Genomic DNA, 20,652 nt, shown 5'->3' on the forward strand with positions numbered 1-20,652 from the left:
TACAAATGCATTGCTTTGTAACCACACTGTAGTTTCCACAGATCTTATTTAAATTTGCTCTGTGATATATGTGAATCACATAAATTGCTTAATCAATTTTATACAAAAATATAATGACTTGGTGTCTACATTGCCTTCTGTGCACTCAATAAGCAGATCTTGTTGACAGTCCTGCTTGTGTCCCTACAAAGTAATTCCCTTCAAACTGGTATGTCTTTTGTAAAATGCTGAAAAAGACTACATACAACAGTAGCTGAACCGTATGTTTCAAACTTAAATAAATAAATACAAATAGATCATGATAGAAAAGTGCTGTGACATTCCTTTCAACATTTAAACAAATATTATTTTATTCTAAACAAAGGTACTGCATAATTCGCACCATAAAAAATCTCTCTGCAGTCAAATTAACCTGGTGCCCCATCAAATTCGCTATTAGAGAAAGGAGAACAGAGTGCTATTTATTTCACACATCATTTATGCTTTGGTTTTCTTTGCATTTTTTGTACGAATAGATTCTGTTACACTAGTATGAATATGATCATTATTGCCACTGAATGCATTTCAAACACTGTTTGTTTGAATATCCAATGATTAGTTAGAAGAATAAAGACTGAATTAGGCAATCCAGCAATTGTAGGAAATAAACAAATTCATACCATTCATACAAACCTTGTGCAGAAGGTGACCATCTCCCGAGTTAATTCATTGATTAACTGTTGCTAATCGGGAGATGGTCACCTGTATAAAAGCCTGCAGCTGTCTGCGCTCAGTGTTGAGAGTGTCTAGAAGTAGAGAACGAGAGTGAGGAGGTAAATTAAATCTTTAGCGTGTGCTGTTCTTGCGCAGCCAAGCAACTGCTGAATCAACAGCTGTGTGTAGAGCACAGAGTCCACCCGGGAAACTTGTCAGCGGGCAGTCCTCCAGAACGTGAAGCATTGTCTGTTTCTGCCCACATGAGCAGAGTGGGATGTCTATGAGGCCCCAGTCATAAAGACACGCTGCACCGTGGCCAGTATGATAGCGATTGAGTAAAGTCCAATTTTGTCGTGGCAGGTCAAAGCTGGGCAGGCGGTCTGTTGTGTCAGCAATATGGAATTGGTTGCGATTGTCGCTCTGGAACCACTCCTCTTGCCACTGGGTTGTTGATGACCAATCAGGGTCAGGAAGTGACAGCCAGACTGGGCGTCTAGATTCCAGACGCACCTTTGGTGGATGGAGGATAAAGTCATGCAATGGTAGTGCCGGGTTATCCTGGATCTTGTTGACGATTTTGACAACTGCTTCCTTGCGCCGAATGTGTGGAGGTGTGTGTGATGTTGCTCAGCACTGGTAGCCACTGGACCGGAGTTGAGCGAAAAGTGCCGGAGATGCCGAACTCGTGGCATGCGGCGCTCTGACAGGACACGCGTTAGAAACCCAGCCAGCCGTGACCTTACCCGTGGTCCTAAATGCTTCAGGAATTCTGGGGGGATGTTGTCCTAGCCAATGGTGGTTCCAGATTTCATTCTATTCAGAGCTTCTGCCAATTCAGCAGGTGTGACTGGATTAACTGTGACCTGACCACTATTCCTACGGTGAAGTTGGCGCCACTCGTCTCTTGCACGCCTCTTCCATTGCTTCTTGAGAGGTGCTTTGACGACCTGTATCAGGTGAGTGGCCACCTGGTTTGCCGTCACTCCTGGGCGGCTACATGAAGGAGGTTTCTGGGATGCACCAAGTCGACGGATCAAGTTCCGTGCCTTCCTGCTTGAGTGGGTGAAATCGAGGTTACTTGTCGATTCCTCCCAGCGTGCTGTTCTGGCTGCATCCAATGATTCCAACAACCAAACAGTCCGCAATCTCTGGGTCTCCTTAAATTTAAATAAGTAGAATAATAACAATTGCGAAGCATGCTGGCTTACACACCAGCACGATAATTGTTTGTTATTTGTGTATTTGTTTGGCCAATGCGCTTTCTGTTTTGTTTAGTTTTGTTGTGTTTTAAATCTTATTTTCTGTTTATTAATAAAATACTGAGAGCCTAGCGTTTCAATTTTGTCCCGCCATTCATTGTTTTAGTTTCTGTTCTGGTCTGACATCATCCCTGCAAAGCCACTCTTTCACAAGCCCCATGCAGGCTGAGGTAACTGGTCTGTTCTGTCTCATCCTTGGCAGCTGCAAACCACCTGCTGTGTTCCACAGCACGCTTCCACTGTAAGAATGGGCGCTGTGTGGACAAGAGCTTCCTCTGCAACGGACAGGACAACTGTCAAGATAACACTGATGAGGAAGATTGTGAAAGCACCTCTGGTAAGCCAGCTTGAAACCTCTCCCAGTGCAGCCATCTCTTCAGACAACTGTGAATATGAATCTAGGCACTTATACACCAGCTCCTTCTCACTGTGTCAAAACTGACACCCAAGCTACTTTCTTAAGATAATGTTGCTGGCACTTCAGCTGTGGAATTAGCTGCTGCCGTCAGCTGGAGGTAGCAGGCATACGACTAGCAAAAGTCTAGAAGACGTTTGACACAAAATAAATTAAATATTAAGCTTCAAGTCATAAGACAGAAGTAAATTGAGAGGTAAATTGTAATGAAAACATGCAGGGAATTGTGTGTAGTAAATGCCACACCAAATTATTTAGGAATATTCAGACATATAAAGAACTGTATTGTACGATCAAATTGATCACCAAAATGTAGATGAAAACACAAACAAACCAATTATCATTGTTTCATGGTCAAAACAAATCAAGAAAACATCTGCCCGGATCCATGATGAACATGATCAAATCAAGGCTTATTAGGTAATAATCCTATAATCTATGCTTGTTGTGCTAAGAAAAATAACAAAGTTTAGAATTGTCTTGCAAATTTGTTTTACCTCTGAGATACAAAATAAATAATCTATCTAATACATATATTTGTACTTACTAGGATGCAGTATTAACTGTATAAAATACTGGTGTCATATACAACTGGTATCTTTATATTCATCTTTGTGCAGCTTGCAGGCACTGTTGCAATCTAGAATTGGAGTAAGTGGCCATTCTTATTCAATAAACTAGCTTCCCCTTATACTAGGTTGTTCTTAATACTGAAAATACCTGGAATTCTCTAAATTTATAATAGAGAGCTGAAGAAAATGAAATTAAAATATTGCATTATGTAGAAGTATACACTGTTAATTCATGTGCATTGTCGTGGATAGTCAGGGTGTATATATTAAATTATATGGTGAAATGATGGCATCATTAATGTTAATTCTATCACACAGCATTTAATTAAACATGCTATTAGCACATCTGCACTACATTTAGAATCCAGTGCATGAAGAGCAGTGTATGAATAGACAGCCCTTTTATTTTTTAGGTGACCGTGTATAAAAAAAATAAGAACCTTTGGGCTCCAAAAATAAATATCTTTGGAGACTCTTCTATCAGTAGAATATAATTTAAATAGAAAATAAGTTTTCTGGTGGTGTGTTTTTTGTTTTTATTTTTGTAATAAAAGCCAGTATCTGTGCTGTGATGAACACTAGCCTATATGAACTGTGATGAACACTGCCCTGTATCTGAGCTGTCATGAATGCTGCCCTGTATCTGAGCTGTGATGAACACTGCCCTGTATCTCAGCTGTGATAAACACTACCCTATATGAGCTATAATGAACACTATCCTGTATCTGAGCTGTGATCAACGCTGCCCTGTATCTGAGCTGTGATGAACACTGCCCTGTATGAGCATGGGGGGCATGGGGTGTGGTGAGGTAGAACGTGAGCAAGTTAGCCCATGGTCACATGGAGGTCATTAGCAAGAGCGTTAACTGGATTTGCCGACTCAGTCATTAGTGAAAATAACCATAATTCATCGCTCATTCCTTTAAACCCTAGGCTTAGTCTGGCTGCTCTTTGTTGTCTCTTTGGTGCTGTGGTGACCAGAACAGGAGACAATACTCATCAGAGCAGTATACAGCCTAATCATAACCTCCTTGGATTTGTGATGTGGATCTGTCTCTGAGTCGCTTGACAGTGTTTTTGCCACCGATTCCAAGGTCACCTGGGACCAGTGTGATCTTGCCCTGGTAAACTTCAAACCCAAGGCACACCTCACTGGAGCCTGGTAATATTAAATTATTGAAGCCTAGTTAAATGATGAAAGGGAGATGAAATGAGTTAATCTTGCAACATGGTATATCAGTATAGTAGGCATTCGTTGTATCTTACCCACTTCAATAACTTTTACTTGACAATACTAATCTCACACATACAATCTTTATATTGCTGGTATTATTGGGGGGCTTTGTTCATTGTGGTATTGTATATATTGTTCTTATTTGCTGCTGCATTAGGTTTTCCTCTACATTCTGTTTTAGTCCTGTTTAATTCCTCCTGCTCAAGGAATTATTTGTTAATGTACACAAATTTATTTTGGTCCTTTAGTACATCCAGTACTGGTGAAACCTGAACCTAAATTCAAATGAATTGATAAGGAACAGATTAATACATAAAACACTACATTGACAGTGTATTAGTCTAATGTTTTATATACAGTCCTTGGCTGAGACTGGCTGAATCATCTACAGCGTATTACTGCTCTTACTTGCTTTGCGTCTTTCTTAATTTGAGGACAGCTTTTGATGCATGGTGTCTGCAGTACCCTGGACCCTGCTGGTCAGTCCAGTGCAGGTGTGTTTGGGGCATTACTTTATAGAACATACCAAGAACTGATTCCTACAGTGAGTAGTTCCATTATTTATATAGAGTGTATATTTTAATATACAGTTTCCAAGTAACAGAATTATTAATCTTTTCTGAGAATGCTTTCATAATTAGTGAAAAATGTTTCCATCTGTTTAAACTGCCGGAGTGTACAGTCATTTGCATGTTATTTGCAGTTGTCACATGATGCCAGTAAGATAATAAGCCTGCCTTACCTCCTGTAGTTAATAAACAGAAACTTCTTTACTGCCTCAAACAGCTGGACAAACAAACCGGAAAAATCAGCCCATCAAAATTATATCCAGATTCCAACAAGAAGAAATTCTTGCGTCGATCGACAAAATATATAACACACTGTACTATAAATTAGAGAAATGCATCAAATCATTTATAAGTAAATCTAAAAAATAAAGTACACTCTTACGTCAGCAATTTTTTTTGCAAAATTATTCATACCCTTTGCTGTGATAGTATTGTCTACAAGGTGCTAAAATTTCAATATGGTAGTGCAGAACCTAATTCTAGAAAAGTATAGAAAATGTTGGATTGTAAGTGAACATTCTTAGAGCGTATAAAAGGATTAGGCATAGAATGATTGCTGTCATTACCAGTAAGTCAATATGGCAAAAAGTAAAGAGCTATTTGAAGACCTTAGGCAGAAAATAATTTGTCATAAAGCTGGAGAAGGATACAAGAAGATTTCCAAGCATTTGAGTATCCCAATTTCAACTATTGTTTCTAATACCAAGAAGTACAAAACTCATGGTACTGTCACAACACTCCCTTGGTCTGGAAGATAGAAGGTTCTTTCACCAAGAACAAGTAGAAGAATTGTGAGGAAGATTAATAATAATCTGAGATTGACTGCCAAAGAAATTCAAAGTGAATTGGCTGCAAGAGGGACTGGAGTTTCCATTTCAATCATACTTTAATGGTTCAACCATCCTCAAAAACAGTATCCGGGCGAGAAGAACACCAGTCAGGGAGTTACAGTCTTCCATGGCTGAGCTGGGAGACACTGTGCATAAGGCAACAATAGCCCGGATGCTTCACAAAACCTGTCTTTATGGGAGAGTGGCGAAGAGAAAGCCAACTCAAATCTCGCCTAGAGTTTGCCAGAAGGCATGTGGGAGACTCTGAGACCAAGTGGAAGAAAATTCTATGGTCTGATGAGACCAAAATAGAGCTTTTGGTCCTCAACGCTAAGCGCTATGTTTGGCGCAAGCCTAACACCACACATCATCCTGAGAACACCATCTCTACCGTGAAGCATGGTGGTGGGCTTCACTGCGTCAGGGCCTGGAAAGCTTGTGAAGATAGAGGGCAAATTGGATGCAGCAAAGTACAGATAAATCCTGGAAGAAAACCTGCTGTAGTCTGCAAGAGACCTGGGACTTGGGAGAAGATTCATCTTCCAGCAGGACAATGACCCCAAACATACAGCCAAAGACACACTGGAGTGGCTTAAAAACAAAAAGGTCAATGTCCTGGACTGGCTCAGTCAAAGTCCGGACCTCAACATGTGGAAAGAGTTGAACATTGCTGTTCACCAAAGGTCCCCATCCAACTTGACGGAGCTTGAGCAATTTTGCAAAGAAGAATGGGCAGAAATTGCAGTGTCCAGATGTGCAAAGCTGGTGGAGACTTATCCAAATAGACTTATGGCTGTAATTGCTGCCAAAGGTGCCTCTACCAAATATTGACTCAAGGGGGTAAATACTTATCCAATCAATTATTTTCTGTTTTGTATTTGTAATTAATTTAGAACAATTTGTAGATTTTATTTTTCACTTTGACATTATGGACTTTTTTGTGTTGATCAGTGGCAAAAACTCCTAATTAAATCCATTTTGATTCCATGTTGTAACACAAGAAAATGTGGAAAAGTCCTAGGGGGTTGAATACTTTTGAGAGCCTGTGTGTGTGTGTGTGTGTGTACCCAATGACATGGATGCAGTAATTGTATCATTTAAATATACGATTAAAACCAAGATTAAAGGAGGTGAATTTCTCACCACTAGATTAACTGGGATTCATTTTTGAACCAACTGCTGAATCACAATGGAGTCAGTTTATTACTCACCTTACTGTATTTACAATTATCAGTTTACTTTAGTTTCCTTTACAGTTTTCTTTACTCAAACTTATGTTTTTCATTGCCGTTTAAATAATAATCATTTTAAATTATCTTTTATTAATAACTTGAAATTGCCTAAATAAAACAAAACAATACATTCTCTGAGTAACAGCTATGTCCTCCATAATTGTAAATAATATTGTTTTTAAATTTGTGGTTATTGAAATAAAACAAAGCTACAATGTTAACAGGTCTGCGGTCAGTAGCTATCCAACAGTACTGGTTATCGTGATTGATTCATGGGTTTGCATCGTTCCTGAATTTCTAAACAAGTACTTTGTCAAAACTGACAGGTTTCATTTGTTGTTGTGTTGTTGTTGTCTATAGCAGAAGAACTACTAGAGTGTATTTTGAGAAGTGAAAGCATGTTTAGCACGCAGGTGGTACAGCAGACTAGATGCACTCCTGTGATACTGGAACTCACTTTGACAGTAGATGGAACTAACCCTCTTTCTATCTAATGAACTGTCAGAAAGCTTTTAAAAAATAAAGTCCCATTCGCAAGTCCTACAATTTGAGTGCTTTGCTACATAATGCCCTTCAGTGACTAATTTTATATTCAAACGATGACGACACTCATTCAAAAATGGTGCAGCAGGAAATTAATTACGCTATGCTAAGAGGGACAAGACAAGAATGCGATTTAACATGCGATAAAAAATGTAATCTCCTAAAAAATGTAAGTGTTAATCACAGAAGTTAATTGCTATTTAATTGACAGTCCTAATTGGTATATCTAGCGTGGAATATATTTTTGTCATCTCACTTGAGTGGGATAGCGTGCTCACCAGGACTAGTTTCCAATGTGTCTTTGCTTCCATTCCAATCCAGTGGTGTCCTGCTGAAATTCAGGATGGAGCTGCGCTTCAGTAGCTCAAACAATACTGCCACAGATACGTGTTTTATAACAACTTTAAAATGTAATAATGAAATAATTTCAGATTGCTATTGTTGTTTTGATTTTGATACCAATTTCCTTAAGAATGAGTTTAGTTAAGAAATGGTCATAAACAGAATTAATCCACATCGAAGCATAGTCTGTTTACAGTGAAAGTAAAGATCTGCCAGGTAAAATAATCCCTGCATTAATTGATTCAAATAAAAAATGTACATATTTTATTGCTATTTATTTTAAATATATACGTGTGGTATAAACAAAATACTGAATGATCGTTCGTGGCATACGGTTTTTATTTCCCCTTAGGAGTATGTCCATACATACAGTGGCTCTCAAAACTATTCCTCCCCCTTCGACTTTTCCACATTTTATTGTGTTAAAAATGAGGAGTTTTTGCCACTGATCAACACAAAGAAAAGTCCAAAATGTCAAAGTGAAAAATAAAATCTACCAATTGTTCTAAATTAATTACAAATATAAAACAGAAAATAGCTGATTGCATAAGTATTCACCCCCTTTGCTATGACACACCTAAATAAGCTCTGGTTCAACCAGTTGTCTTTAGAAGTACCAAATTTAGTTGAATGGAGTTCACCTGTGTGCAATTAAGGTGTTTCACATGATTTCAGGTTAAATACATCTGTCTGTGGGAGGTCCCTCAGTTGGTTAGTACATTTCCTAACAAAAACTACATCGTGAAGATGAAGGAACATTCAAAGCAAATCCGGAATAAGATTCTTCAAAAGAACCAATCAGGGGTAGGATATAAGAACATTTCTAAGGCACTGAATATCCCCCAGAGCACAGTAAAGTCCATTATTAAGAAATTGAGAGAATATGGCACAACTGTGAATCTGTCTAGAACCGGCCTTCTTCAAAAACTGAGTATCCAGGCGAGAAGGGCACTAGTCAGGGAGGCCACCAAGAGGCCTATGGCAAAAAGCCTAACACCGTACATCATCCTGAGAACACCATCCCTACTGTGAAGCATGGTGGTGGCAGCTTCTCTGCGTCAGGATCTGGAAAGCTCATGAAGATAGAGAATAAAATGGATGCAGCGAAGTACAGAGAAATCCTGCTGAAGTCTGCAAGAGACCTGGGACTTGGGAAAAGATTCCAGCAGGACAATGACCCCAGGCCTACAGCCAAAGCCACACTGGATTAAATACATTAAATCCATTTTTATTCCATGTTTTTTAACACAATTAAATGTGGAAAAGTCCAAGGGGGGTGAATACTTTTGAGAGCCACTGTACCACTGACCCTCTTAGGCTTGTGATTTACTGGGACATCCTTCTGCACTGAATAAAAACCATCTACCACAAGCGATCATTCAGTATCCTCATATAATATATATATATATATAAAGCAATTATATATATATATATATATTATATAAAATCAATTACTGCAATTTATTTAACGGGTTATACAATATTCTTGGAAATATGGAGCTAGGTGTTTATATTGTGTTTTTGTTTTTTGTAATGCCTGTAGACATGTACATAATGAAAGAACTGAAGAAGTCGTAGTTTCTTGCCTGTTGTTCATCACAGGCCCTTATAAATGCAAGTAACTCATGCGTAGACTAAACCCACATCATCAAGCATGTTTCCAACAGCTCCTTCCTGCTTGTTTGCACAATAGAGTCTGCAGGCAGGGTTACTTGACAGGATCAGAGAAAATAAAACCATGGCATCAACGCAGACATTTACATTTTTTATATTTATCCTGTTCCTGGAACATATCCAGCTGTTAGTTACATGAATGTGGATGTCCTCATTCAAACACTTACTGAGATATGATATCCCATCACATTACTTCTGCGGCGTCCTATTGTATTATATTGTATTAGCATTTGTGTTGTGCCTTGCGATATGATCAGTGCATTAACTCATAATGCTTCTCTTATGTTTATCTTTCACTTTCAAAAAGTGGGTATATATATAGTGCAGTGAAAAAGTATTTGCCCCCCTGTCTGGTTTTCTGCATTTTTGCATATTTTTGACACTGAATGTTATCAGATCTTCAACCAAAATTTAATATTAGATCAAAGGGACCCAGTGTGAACAAATAACACAAAATTCATACTTATTTCATTTTTTTTATTAAAGAAAGTTATGCAACACCCAATGCCCCCGTGTGAAAAAGTAATCACCCTCTTAGACTCAATAACTGGTTACGCCACCTTTAGCAGCAATAACTGCAACCAAACACTTCCTGTAGTTATTGATCAGTCTCTCACAGCACAGTGGAGACATTTTCGCCCACTCCTTCATGCAGAACTGCTTCATTTTCTGGGTTTTTGAGCATAAACTGCTCATTGCAGGTCCTGCCACAACATCTCAATGGGGTTTAGGTCTGGACTTTGACTAGGCTATTCCAAAACTTTAAGTTTCTTGTTCTTCAACCATTCTGATGTAGACTTGCTTGTGTGTTTCGGATCATTGTCTTGCTGCATGACTCAGCTGCGCTTCAGCTTCGGCTCACGGATGGATGGCCTGGCATTCTCCTGTAGAATTCTCTGATACAGAGCAGAATTCATGGTTCCTTCAGTGTTGGCAAGTCGTCCAGGTTCTGATGCAGCAAAGCATCCCCAAATCATGACACTACCACCACCATGCTTGACCGTTGGTATGAGGAATACAGTGTTTGGTTTTCGCCAGACATAACAGGGCCCATGTTGTCCAGAAACTTCCACTTTTGACTCATCTGTCCATAGAACATTGTTCTAGAACTCTTGAGGATCATCCAGGTGCTTTTTGGCAAATTTGTGATGAGCATTCGTGTTCTTCTTAGTGAGCAGTGGTTTTTGCCTTGCTACTCTTCCACGAATCTCATATTTTCCCAGTGTCTTTCTGATGGTGGAGTTATTAAAACTGACCTTCGCCAAGGTGAGAGAGGCCTGCAGATCCCTGGATGTTGTTATAGGGTTCTTTGTGACTTCCTGGACGATTTTCTCTCTTGGAGAGATTTTGGCAGGACTTCCACTCCTGGGAAGATTCACTACTGTCCCCAACTTTCTCCATTTGGACATTATGGCTCTGACTGTGGTGTGGTGGAGCCCCAGAGCCTCAGAAATGGCTTTGTAACCCTTTCCAGACTGATAGGCATCAACAACTTTTTTTTTTTTCCGGAGGTCTTCAGGAATATCTTTTGACCGTGGCATGACGTGCCTTTAGAACCTGTGTGCTGACAACTTTACTCTGATGGTGAGGGCCAAAATTAGTTAGATTTATATTGGGCAGGGCTGGCCCAAATCAGGCCTGATTGTTCACCAAACTATTCAAACAGCTGACCCTAATTATCCCTTTAGTTGGGTTGAGTTAACAAGGGGGGCAATAACTTTTTCACAGCTGAAGATTGCATGTTTGATTACCTTGCACACCAAACTTTGGTGTCATTTTTACTGTCAGAGTCCCTCTATATACTACTACAACCCACAAAAAGATCTGACCAAACTCAATGTGAAAAATGTGCAAAATGCAGAAAATCAGACAAATACTTTTTCACGGCACTGTGTGTATATATATATATATATATATATATATATATATATATATATATATATATATATATATATATATATATATATATATAAATTCATGCCTGGTTGATGGTGGTGGAAAACGCTGTCTCAGGCATCGTTCCAGAAGTTTTTCTTACAAGAATTATGCCCCACTGATTGACGATGCACTTTTTTCTATCTTGACATGCTCCTTGTGTTTTCAGTTTGTGTAAACGTATGAACTGTCCCAGTGAGCCCCTGCTCGCTAGCATGAGTGAGAGCTGTGTGCTTCTCTTGTCAGAATCCTGCTGCATTACAACCCTCTACTATAAATACAACCTGTATCCAAAACCCTGACCAGCCACCAACCCAATTCAAGAGATATTAAACTAGACGAAACCAGTCTGACTGACCTCTGTTTCAGAGTCCATTGGAAAGCATTGGTTCACTACATAGTGCTGCAGCCCAGCAGTCACACATTGCACATAGCTATAACAAGCAAAGGCAGGCACACATTTCATTACCAGCAAGGGTAGAGCACGGGCAGACATCCACAAACAAAGTGTAACAGGAAATAAGAAATCCAAAAAAGGCAAAAACAAAACACAGTGAGTAAAGCAGCTAAAAATAAAAGTTTGCCAAACAATGGCTTAGCACTGCTCCCACTAAAAGGGAGGCCCTGCTACAGGATCCTTCTCCCTGGCACAGACTCAGATACACCAGGCTGGGATTAGAATCCTGCTATACACACGTTGATCTCTAGTCGTTGGTTGCTTTGAATCTCAGCCGATTCATCCCCAGTTTGCTGAGAACAAAGAACTGGCTTTCCAGCTGCTTTTAAAGCATGTGGCCAGAGGGTAACTGATAATCAATAAATCAGTTAACACCTGGCCACATTTCATACGAGTTCTAGTTAGGTAGGATCCTAACGCCAGCCCTGCCTGTAAACAAACTTTGTTTATAAACCAAAAGCACACTATTTTTTCATGTGCAGAGCTTCAGCCCTGCCGTAGTCGGTAACATACTGAAAGCTTTGGAAGATGTGTATAGCAAACCCTATCCACTGGAAGATGTACATCCTACTGGTCAGTTCCAGCATAAACGTGATTCAGAACACACTGCTTAGTGACTACTACACAATGTAGAAGAAATAATAATTCCAGTTTAAATCAAATAATAATGTGCAATGATAGTCTGTCTCTAACACAGTGAGCAGAAGCATTAAGGTTATGGAATGTAATAAGGTTAGGGCAGTCATGAAAAAAACATTACTATCATACTGCCGTCCTCATTTTGCTTTTACTAATTATTCTATAAAACTGTATAATTGGAAACTAGACTAAGACCGCCAGATGTTTTGCTCCTTTTGTGAAGTTATTTTCAAAGTTATTTTCAAATTCAGCCAAGGAGTCCTCCTACACACCACAAAGGAGTGCTGGTAGATGGAGCTGGTCCAGGTTATCTCTACATAGTCTCTCTTGGTACAGTAGTGAGCGCTGGTAGATGGAGATGGTCCAGGTTATCTCTACATAGCCTCTGTTAGCACAGTAGTGAGTACTGGTAGATGGAGCTGGTCCAGGTTATCTTTACATAGCCTCTCTTAGCACAGTAGTGAGTGCTGGTAGATGGAGCTGGCCCAGATTATCTCTACATAGCCTCTCTTAGCACAGTAGTGAGTGCAGAGACACTAACAGGTGTATTTGAGAGCCTTCACACACCGTGCTGTGGTGGTGGCAGATGAAAGAGATGAGATTTAAATCTCATCTAAAGCAATTGAACGCCGTTCCCTTGTTAAATGTGCACTATAGTGATATACTTGGAGCAGTCACTACTATAATGATATACTTGGAACAATCACTGTAGTTTAAGATTAATCATATCTCTATTTAACATAATACTTACCTCTACACCGTGCTGGGGATATAGTGGAGCGTCCTTATATGTGTATGTCACACAATTTTACAAATAACAAAGAGCTCATTATCCAATAGTCATAAGACTTGCTAAGAACATTGTTTAATATGTAGAGGATATGCCATGAATATTCATACTGTAGTAATTCCACAGATGAGGATAGTTGAATAACCATTAACCATCTTACCTAATGGCAATTCACACTTACATTTTATACATACCATTACCGGTACCTGTTGAACCACATATGCAATTGTGATAGTTCTTGGTTACGACAGTTTTTACCAAAATGATTACACAATATGGAAATGTAAGGTGATATTATCAGTACATGTCACACTAACATTTTGACATACTGCTAAATAACAACGAGGTCCGAGAATATGAAGTGCTTCCAAGCTGACACGGGTAGACACTGTGTTGCAGTCTGCATGTTTAGGATATGAAATGCTGTCTTGAAAATAAAGGGCTGATAGGCAGATGGTAAGCTTGGGTGATTCTATGGGAGAGGTGTTCTGTTTGTAGTCTGTACATAGCCATCCTAATCTGTTTGGAACACCCCTGTGCAGAAAGGCAACGTTGTTTGAAAAGCATTTATTTTCTGTGCAAGACTGCCACCAACTGTACACCCCATGTATCTAAAGAAACTCTTGAATATTATTTTTCAGTATTCCCCTTTTACTTTAGAAATTGAAAAATACATTATTACCCTATTAAGGCAATTTTCTATAACATAAAATAAAAAATAAAGGGTCTCTTTTATATATATTAATTTTTCTGTTGGTATTCAAAAGAGTAACCATGTTGGTTTTTGAGTTACATATCATATACTGTGGTTGAAAAAGTTCTCCTTCTTGAAAATGTGTGAGGATTAAAACAAAACAGGGCCACATTTAAATTCAGCTCCAACCGCTAACTAGGTGAACCGGCCAGGCAGTAACTGAGGATGAGCTTTCAAACAGCGTATCCAAGCAACCTGCTGCACAAAGTTCTGCTGGTGAGAGAACAAGGTCAAAGGAATGGCAAACACAACGCATACATTTACATAACATCATCCTGTAATTAATCAAAAATACAACAGTGAGAGGCAAAGGACGCACCCCTAATGATTGTGATAAATACATATTTTGCCACCCCTTAAGTTTGCCCCTTAGTTTTTGTAGCCATTTGTTTTCTCCTATTTCTATTGAAGCTATGATTTCTTAATGTACCGTTGGCATAGAAACATGACATTCAGATCCCTCCTGTAAGAGAATCATTATTAACAAAGGCCTGGACGTCCCTGTTTCAGGATGACATTGACGCTACTGCAGAATCAGATCTCCTATCATGGTGAAAGAAGATGGTCCCGCTGTCTTGTAATGGTGCAAAGGGTGGGTACTGCCTTTATAACCAGACACTGGCTCAGAAACCTTCAGGGACTGTACTGCAGGTGTCCGCATTAAACTTGTTGGTTACCACAAATACACCAACACATTTTTAAACTAAATCAGCCCCTAAAGTCATACTAGTAATACTGTTAGTTTTACTGAACCGTGTATTATTTACTAAATGGATAGCATCAGTTTTACAAATAGAGTTTTTAATGACACTATTTTTACTGTCAGTTTGGCTCTTTCGTTGTGCGAGTCAGTCCCTAGACTGTGAATCTCTGATTTCTGGCCCAGTCAGTACATTTCTCAGTGTAAACAATGCAGTTTAGTTTCCTGCAGTTATTGTATACTTACTATTGTTTTTTTGTTTTTTTTTATTTTTATTTATTTTTTTTTTTAATATAAATTTGGAAGTTTTAGTAACTCCAAATGGATCTTGAATATTTGTTCAACATACTATAGCGATATACTATAGTGGAGGCTGGGGCATATATGGACCTCTCTACCTACATACATACAGTACAGTGAAAAAGTATTTGCCCATTGTCTGATTTTCTGCATTTTTAAATATTTTTGACACTGAATGTTATCAGATCTTCAACCAAAATCTAATATTAGATAAAAGGGACACAGTCAACAAATACTATATTTTGTTCAACATACTATAGCGATATACTATAGTGGAGGCTGGGGCATATATGGACCTCTCTACCTACATACATACAGTACAGTGAAAAAGTATTTGCCCATTGTCTGATTTTCTGCATTTTTAAATATTTTTGACACTGAATGTTATCAGATCTTCAACCAAAATCTAATATTAGATAAAAGGGACACAGTCAACAAATACTATATTTTGATACTTATTTCATTTATTTATTAAAAAAAGTTATGCAACACCCAATGCCCCCGTGTGAAAAAGTAATCGCCCCCTTAGACTCAATAACTGGTTACGCCACCTTTAGCAGCAATAACTGCAACCAAACGCTTGCTGTAGTTATTGATCAGTCTCTCACCGCGCTGTGGAGGAATTTTGACTCTCCCCTTCATGCGGAACTGCTTCAATGCCTCAGTGACATTTGTGGGTTTTTGAGCATAAACCGCTCGTTTCATGTCCTGCCACACCATCTCAATGGGGTATAGTTCTGGACTTTGACTAGGCCATTCCAAAACTTTAAATTTCTTGTTCTTCAACCATTCGGCTGTAGACTTGCTTGTGTGTTTCGGATCATTGTCTTGCTGCATGACCCAGCTGTGCTTCAGCTCACGGGTGGATGTTCGCCAGACATAACGGGGCCCATGTTGGCCAAAAAGTTCCACTTTTGTCTCATCTGTACATAGAACATTGTTCCAGAACTCTTAAGGATCATCCAGGTGCTTTTTGGCAAACTTGAGACGAGCATTCATGTTCTTCTTAGTGAGCAGTGGTTTGCCTCTCAAACCTGTGTGCTAACAATTTCACTCTGATGGTGAGGGCCAAAGTTAGTCAGATTTATATTGGGCAGGGCTGGCCCAAATCAGGCCTGATAGTTAACCAAAGTATTCAAACAGTTGACCCTAATTATACCTTTAATTAGGTTGAGTTAAATAGGGGGGCAATAACATGTTTGATTACCTTACACACCAAACAATGAAAGAAGCACCAAACTTTGGTGTCATTTTTTCTCTCTGACTCCCTCGATATACTACTACAACCCACAAAAAAATCTGACCAAATTCAATGTGAAACATGTGCAAAAATGTAGAAAATCAGACAGGGGGCAAATACATTTTCACGGCACTGTATGGTGCACTTTTACATAACATATATCTAGTTTCACCAGGCTGGACCAGCGAAGAACAGGCTCTTATTTATAGAGATGACCTGGGGAATGGAGATTTGTTTGTTTGTTTCTTAACTGTGTAATTTCTCAGGATAGGTAGTTTTATAATTTATCATCTCACAGTATATATTTCATGATTTACCACCCATGTTATTGGCTGGAATTGGGTTCTGCAAACTCAATGTGTGCGTTTGAGATACAGCCGACTTATAGTTCCCTAATTGAATAATGGGTAATTGACGGTACTTCATTTAATTAAATGCATTGAGAACCTTTATACAAGCATTGAGAAAACATTATTATTAAAACACACAAAAACATCAGATTTTTCATTTGATTTAGCCCAGGGGTGCCCAATGCTGGTCCTGGAGGTCCGGTGTCCCTCCTGGTTTTTGTTCCAACTGTACTGTAAATTGCTTAATTGGACCAGCCAAGCTTCTAATAAGTGCTTGATTAGTCCAATTAACTAATTTAGGGGACAGTTGGAACAAAAGCCAGGAGGACACCGGCCCTCCAGGACCTAGATTGGGCACCCCTGATTTAGCCATTTCTGGAAGACCTTTAGTCTAACATGCCAGAAGAACAGCGTGAGGCTCCAAATAGAGCACCAGGCCTGTTGAGTCTCTCAGAGTGAAAGCCTTGGAAGTCAATAAGCGACTCATTGTTGCACCTCTAGTGTGATTCATGATTGGGCTGCAGCGCCGAGAGATACTGAGAGTGTGTTCTGGGGCAGGGGTTAGGGTCAGGCCCTTGACTCTCCCACACAGGCAGATATCCCTGCACATATAGTTTCCCCAGCATGGTGGCTTTGAGTCTCCTTTTGAAAACAAGGAAAAGAAAACAGCAGATAAAGGGGTTAATCCGGTCAGGGATTTCACACACACACGCACAGTGTGGGGATCTCTGACACAAGAGGATAAGAGAGCTGGGCTGCGCTGCGGAAGGCAGTGTGAGTAGCTCAGTGGTTAGTGCCGGTGTCACAGGAAATAAATTAGCTGGGAAATAAGTTAGCGTTTGCCTTTTTGAGCCTTTCTATGCATACATGAATATTAGAACTTAAAGGCAAGGTTCTCTGTGGAGATTGTTTCTGTCTGTGAATTTTAATTCGGAACAGATCGTTATTGCAATCTTTTCAATGTGTCTAGTAAATAATTTTACTCTGAAAAATGTTGTCAGGATCTATTAAAAGCTACATTATATGTGGTAAAAATCAAAAACACATTGTTGTAATATTAATAAAAACATTTTCAATTATTTAATAATAGGTTAACTTTAGGCTACATAGTTTACAAAGATTACATTTAATCGCTGGCTACTTTTATATTGTAGGTTTTCTTCCTCCATGTACTTGCAGTATATTTGCAAATACTAGCGAAAGAGAAATAAATACAATACATGCAGTATTTTGTATGTGGGTTATGACATTATCATTTGTCATGCGATTTATTTTTATGTGCAATTATATTTGTGTTTAAAATATAATAATAATAGTTTCTAATACAACCTATTATCTGTTGTTTAATAATAGGTGTTAAGTGTAATTCCCAGTTTACAAAGACATCGCAAACTCTCACCAGAGTTGTTATTTTAAATTTGTAATCCCCGTGGATATCTATATTAGGTTTTCTTTGTACAAACAATGCAGCGAAAGAGAAATAAATATATGTATAATTTGTATGCGTTGACATACTGTATCAGAAACCATGCATTTGTCTTACGATTTATTTTGATGTTTAATTATGTACTGCAGTCAAGCTATCAGCCAGTTTTGAAATGCCAGTCAATCTATCAGACACTAAACTTGTATAGATAGTTTCCCTGTTCCAAGCACTGAAATTCTTCACTCCAAGAGATTTAGAACTGCACTGGAATAAAAACAGCAATGAAATACACTTTCATACATTTTCAAAAAGAATGAAAAATGTAATATTTAGTAAGTGTGAAAGAAATCTCACTAATAGCGTATTGTAACAATAGCGTATTGTAACACAGTCAAAAGGACGATTCCATGTTGTTTAAATTATTGAGAACAGACATTTTTGCTGCTTTCTATTAAAATGTATTTGACCAAAAACGTACGTGTGTGTGTGTGTGTGTGTGTGTATGTGCATACCAGTATTTTTTATATATATACAGTGCCTATAGAAAGTCTACACCCCCTTGAACTTTTTTCACATTTTTTTATCACTTATCGCCACACTGTTAAGGGGGAAAATGTTTTTATTGAGAAAAACATTATATATTAAAAATACAAAACTGATAGATCATAATTGGATAAGGGGAAGCACTTTTGATAGCATTTACAGCTGTGAATCTGCTGGAATAGGTCTCTACCAACTTTGCATAACTAGATTTGGCAATATTTCACCATTCTTCTTTACAAAACTGTTCAAGCTCTGTCACGTTCCTTGGGGAGTGTTGATGGACAGCAATCTTCAAGTCTTGCCACAAATTTTCAATTGGATTTAGTTCGGGGCTCTGACTGGGCCACTCAAGGACATTTACCTTTTTGTTCCATAGCCACTCCAGTGTAGCTTTGGCTGTGTGATTTGGGTTGTTGTCATACTGAAAGGTGAACATCCGTCCCAGTTTCAGCTTTCTTGCAGAGGGCAGCAGGTTTTCCTCCAGGACTTCCCATTCATTTTCCCTTCTACCCTGACAAGTGCCTGTGGCAGTGTGCCCACCCCTTGTGTGTATTTTATTTTTCTGTATGTATTCGTTTGTTATTATTATTGTGTTTTATGTGCGGGCGGTCGAGCACCGTCCGTCTTTTTGTTTTGCTGTTTGAGACCGGCGAAAAGTCAGTCTTGTAATATATAGTCGTGGGGGTAGGGTTAAAACCCATTCCCTAGAACTCTCATGGGAATGTGGCTGGAGCCTTAATAAGGTAATTTATTAATAGTTAATTAAGGCTCCAGCCACGAATATAAAAGACCCACTCTCGGCTCAGAAGGCGGAGAGTGTCAGAGGAGAGACTTAAGGCTGTAAACATAGAAACAAAGAAATAAACAATTGCTACGTATGCTGGTTTTGCAACTAGCATACTACTGATTTTGTGTTGGTTTGTTTGGCCCTTGTGCCCTTTTGTTTTTGTGTTTTTTCGTTTAAACTGTTTATTTTGATTATTTAATTAAATAAAACACTGAGCGCCAATGCGTTCAATTTCAGCACTGGTATGTGGTTTTGTTGTTGCACTTCTTCCTGATCTGTGATGTCACCACACACGCCACTCAAGCCCACCAGTTCACAGTGCCCCAGTCCATGGCGATGAGAAACATCCCCATAACATGATGCTGCCACCACCATGCTTCACAGTAGGGATGGTGTCCTTTGGGTGATGCGCTGTGTTGGGTTTTCTCCAAACATAATGCTTTGCATTTAGGCAAAAAAGTTCCATTTTAGTTTTGTCAGTCGACAGATCTTTTTGCCACATGGCTACAGAATCTCCTGAGTGTTTTTGTTTTGTGTACTTCAAACGGGATTCAAGGTGGGCTTTCTTAAGTAATGGCTTCCTTCATGCCACCCTACCATACAGGCCAGATTGGGGTAGTACTTTTGGGGTATTGTTGTCACATGCATGCTTTGACCAGTCTTGGCCATAAAAGCCGGTAGCTCTTGCAAAGTTGCCATTGGCTTCTTGGTAGCCTCTCTGATCAGTCTCCTTCTTGCTTGGTCATTCAGTTTGAAGGGATGGCAAGTTCTAGGCAGGGTCTTGATGGTGCCATACACCTTCCACTTCTTAATAATCATCTTGATTGTGCTCTAAGGGATATTCAAGGCCTTTTCTGTTTTTTTATATACCCATCCCCTGATCTGTGCCTTTCAACAACTTTGTCCTGGAGTTCTTTTGAAAGTGCCTTAGTGATCATAGTTGAGTCTTTGCTTTGAAATGCACTACCCAGCAGAGAAACCTGCATGGACTGCTGAATTTATCCTGAAATCATGTGAATGACTGCCATTTAACACAGGTGAAGGCCACTTAACTTGGTATGTGATTTAGAAGGCAATTGGTTACACCTGAGCTAATTTAGGATTGCTATTACAAGGAGGGTGGACACTTATCCAACCAAGCTATTTCAGTTTTATTATTAATTAATTTAACATTATATATATATACACTACCGGTCAAAAGTTTTAGAACACCTAAAATTTTCCAGTTTTTCTCAATTTACTCTGAAAGTAAAGCATAGAACAAATAAACAATTGGAGATAAAAAATAAATCATGGAATTGTTTTGTTTACCAAATTTAATCTAAAGCCACCTTTTGCAGATATAACAGCCGAACACACTTCGTC

The 20,652-nt window shown here is 38.9% G+C and overlaps 1 protein-coding gene across 4 annotated transcripts in view; it reads left to right on the forward strand.

The window, feature by feature from the left end:
* Nucleotides 1-20,652, forward strand: part of LOC121330014 (low-density lipoprotein receptor class A domain-containing protein 3-like) — a 91,149-nt gene that overhangs the window by 55,760 nt on the left and 14,737 nt on the right. For 3 of the 4 annotated variants that reach the window (XM_041276213.1, XM_041276209.1, XM_041276212.1), the window contains one exon: nt 2,158-2,292. The exons of the other annotated variant lie outside the window; for it this stretch is intronic. In XM_041276213.1, coding sequence (XP_041132147.1) covers nt 2,158-2,292 — 135 coding nt within the window. The remainder of the gene's footprint in view (nt 1-2,157; nt 2,293-20,652) is intronic. 4 annotated transcript variants of the gene reach the window in all.

The sequence above is a fragment of the Polyodon spathula genome, chromosome 17 (genome assembly GCF_017654505.1).
Source record: "Polyodon spathula isolate WHYD16114869_AA chromosome 17, ASM1765450v1, whole genome shotgun sequence".
Classification (NCBI taxonomy): Eukaryota; Metazoa; Chordata; class Actinopteri; order Acipenseriformes; family Polyodontidae; genus Polyodon; species Polyodon spathula.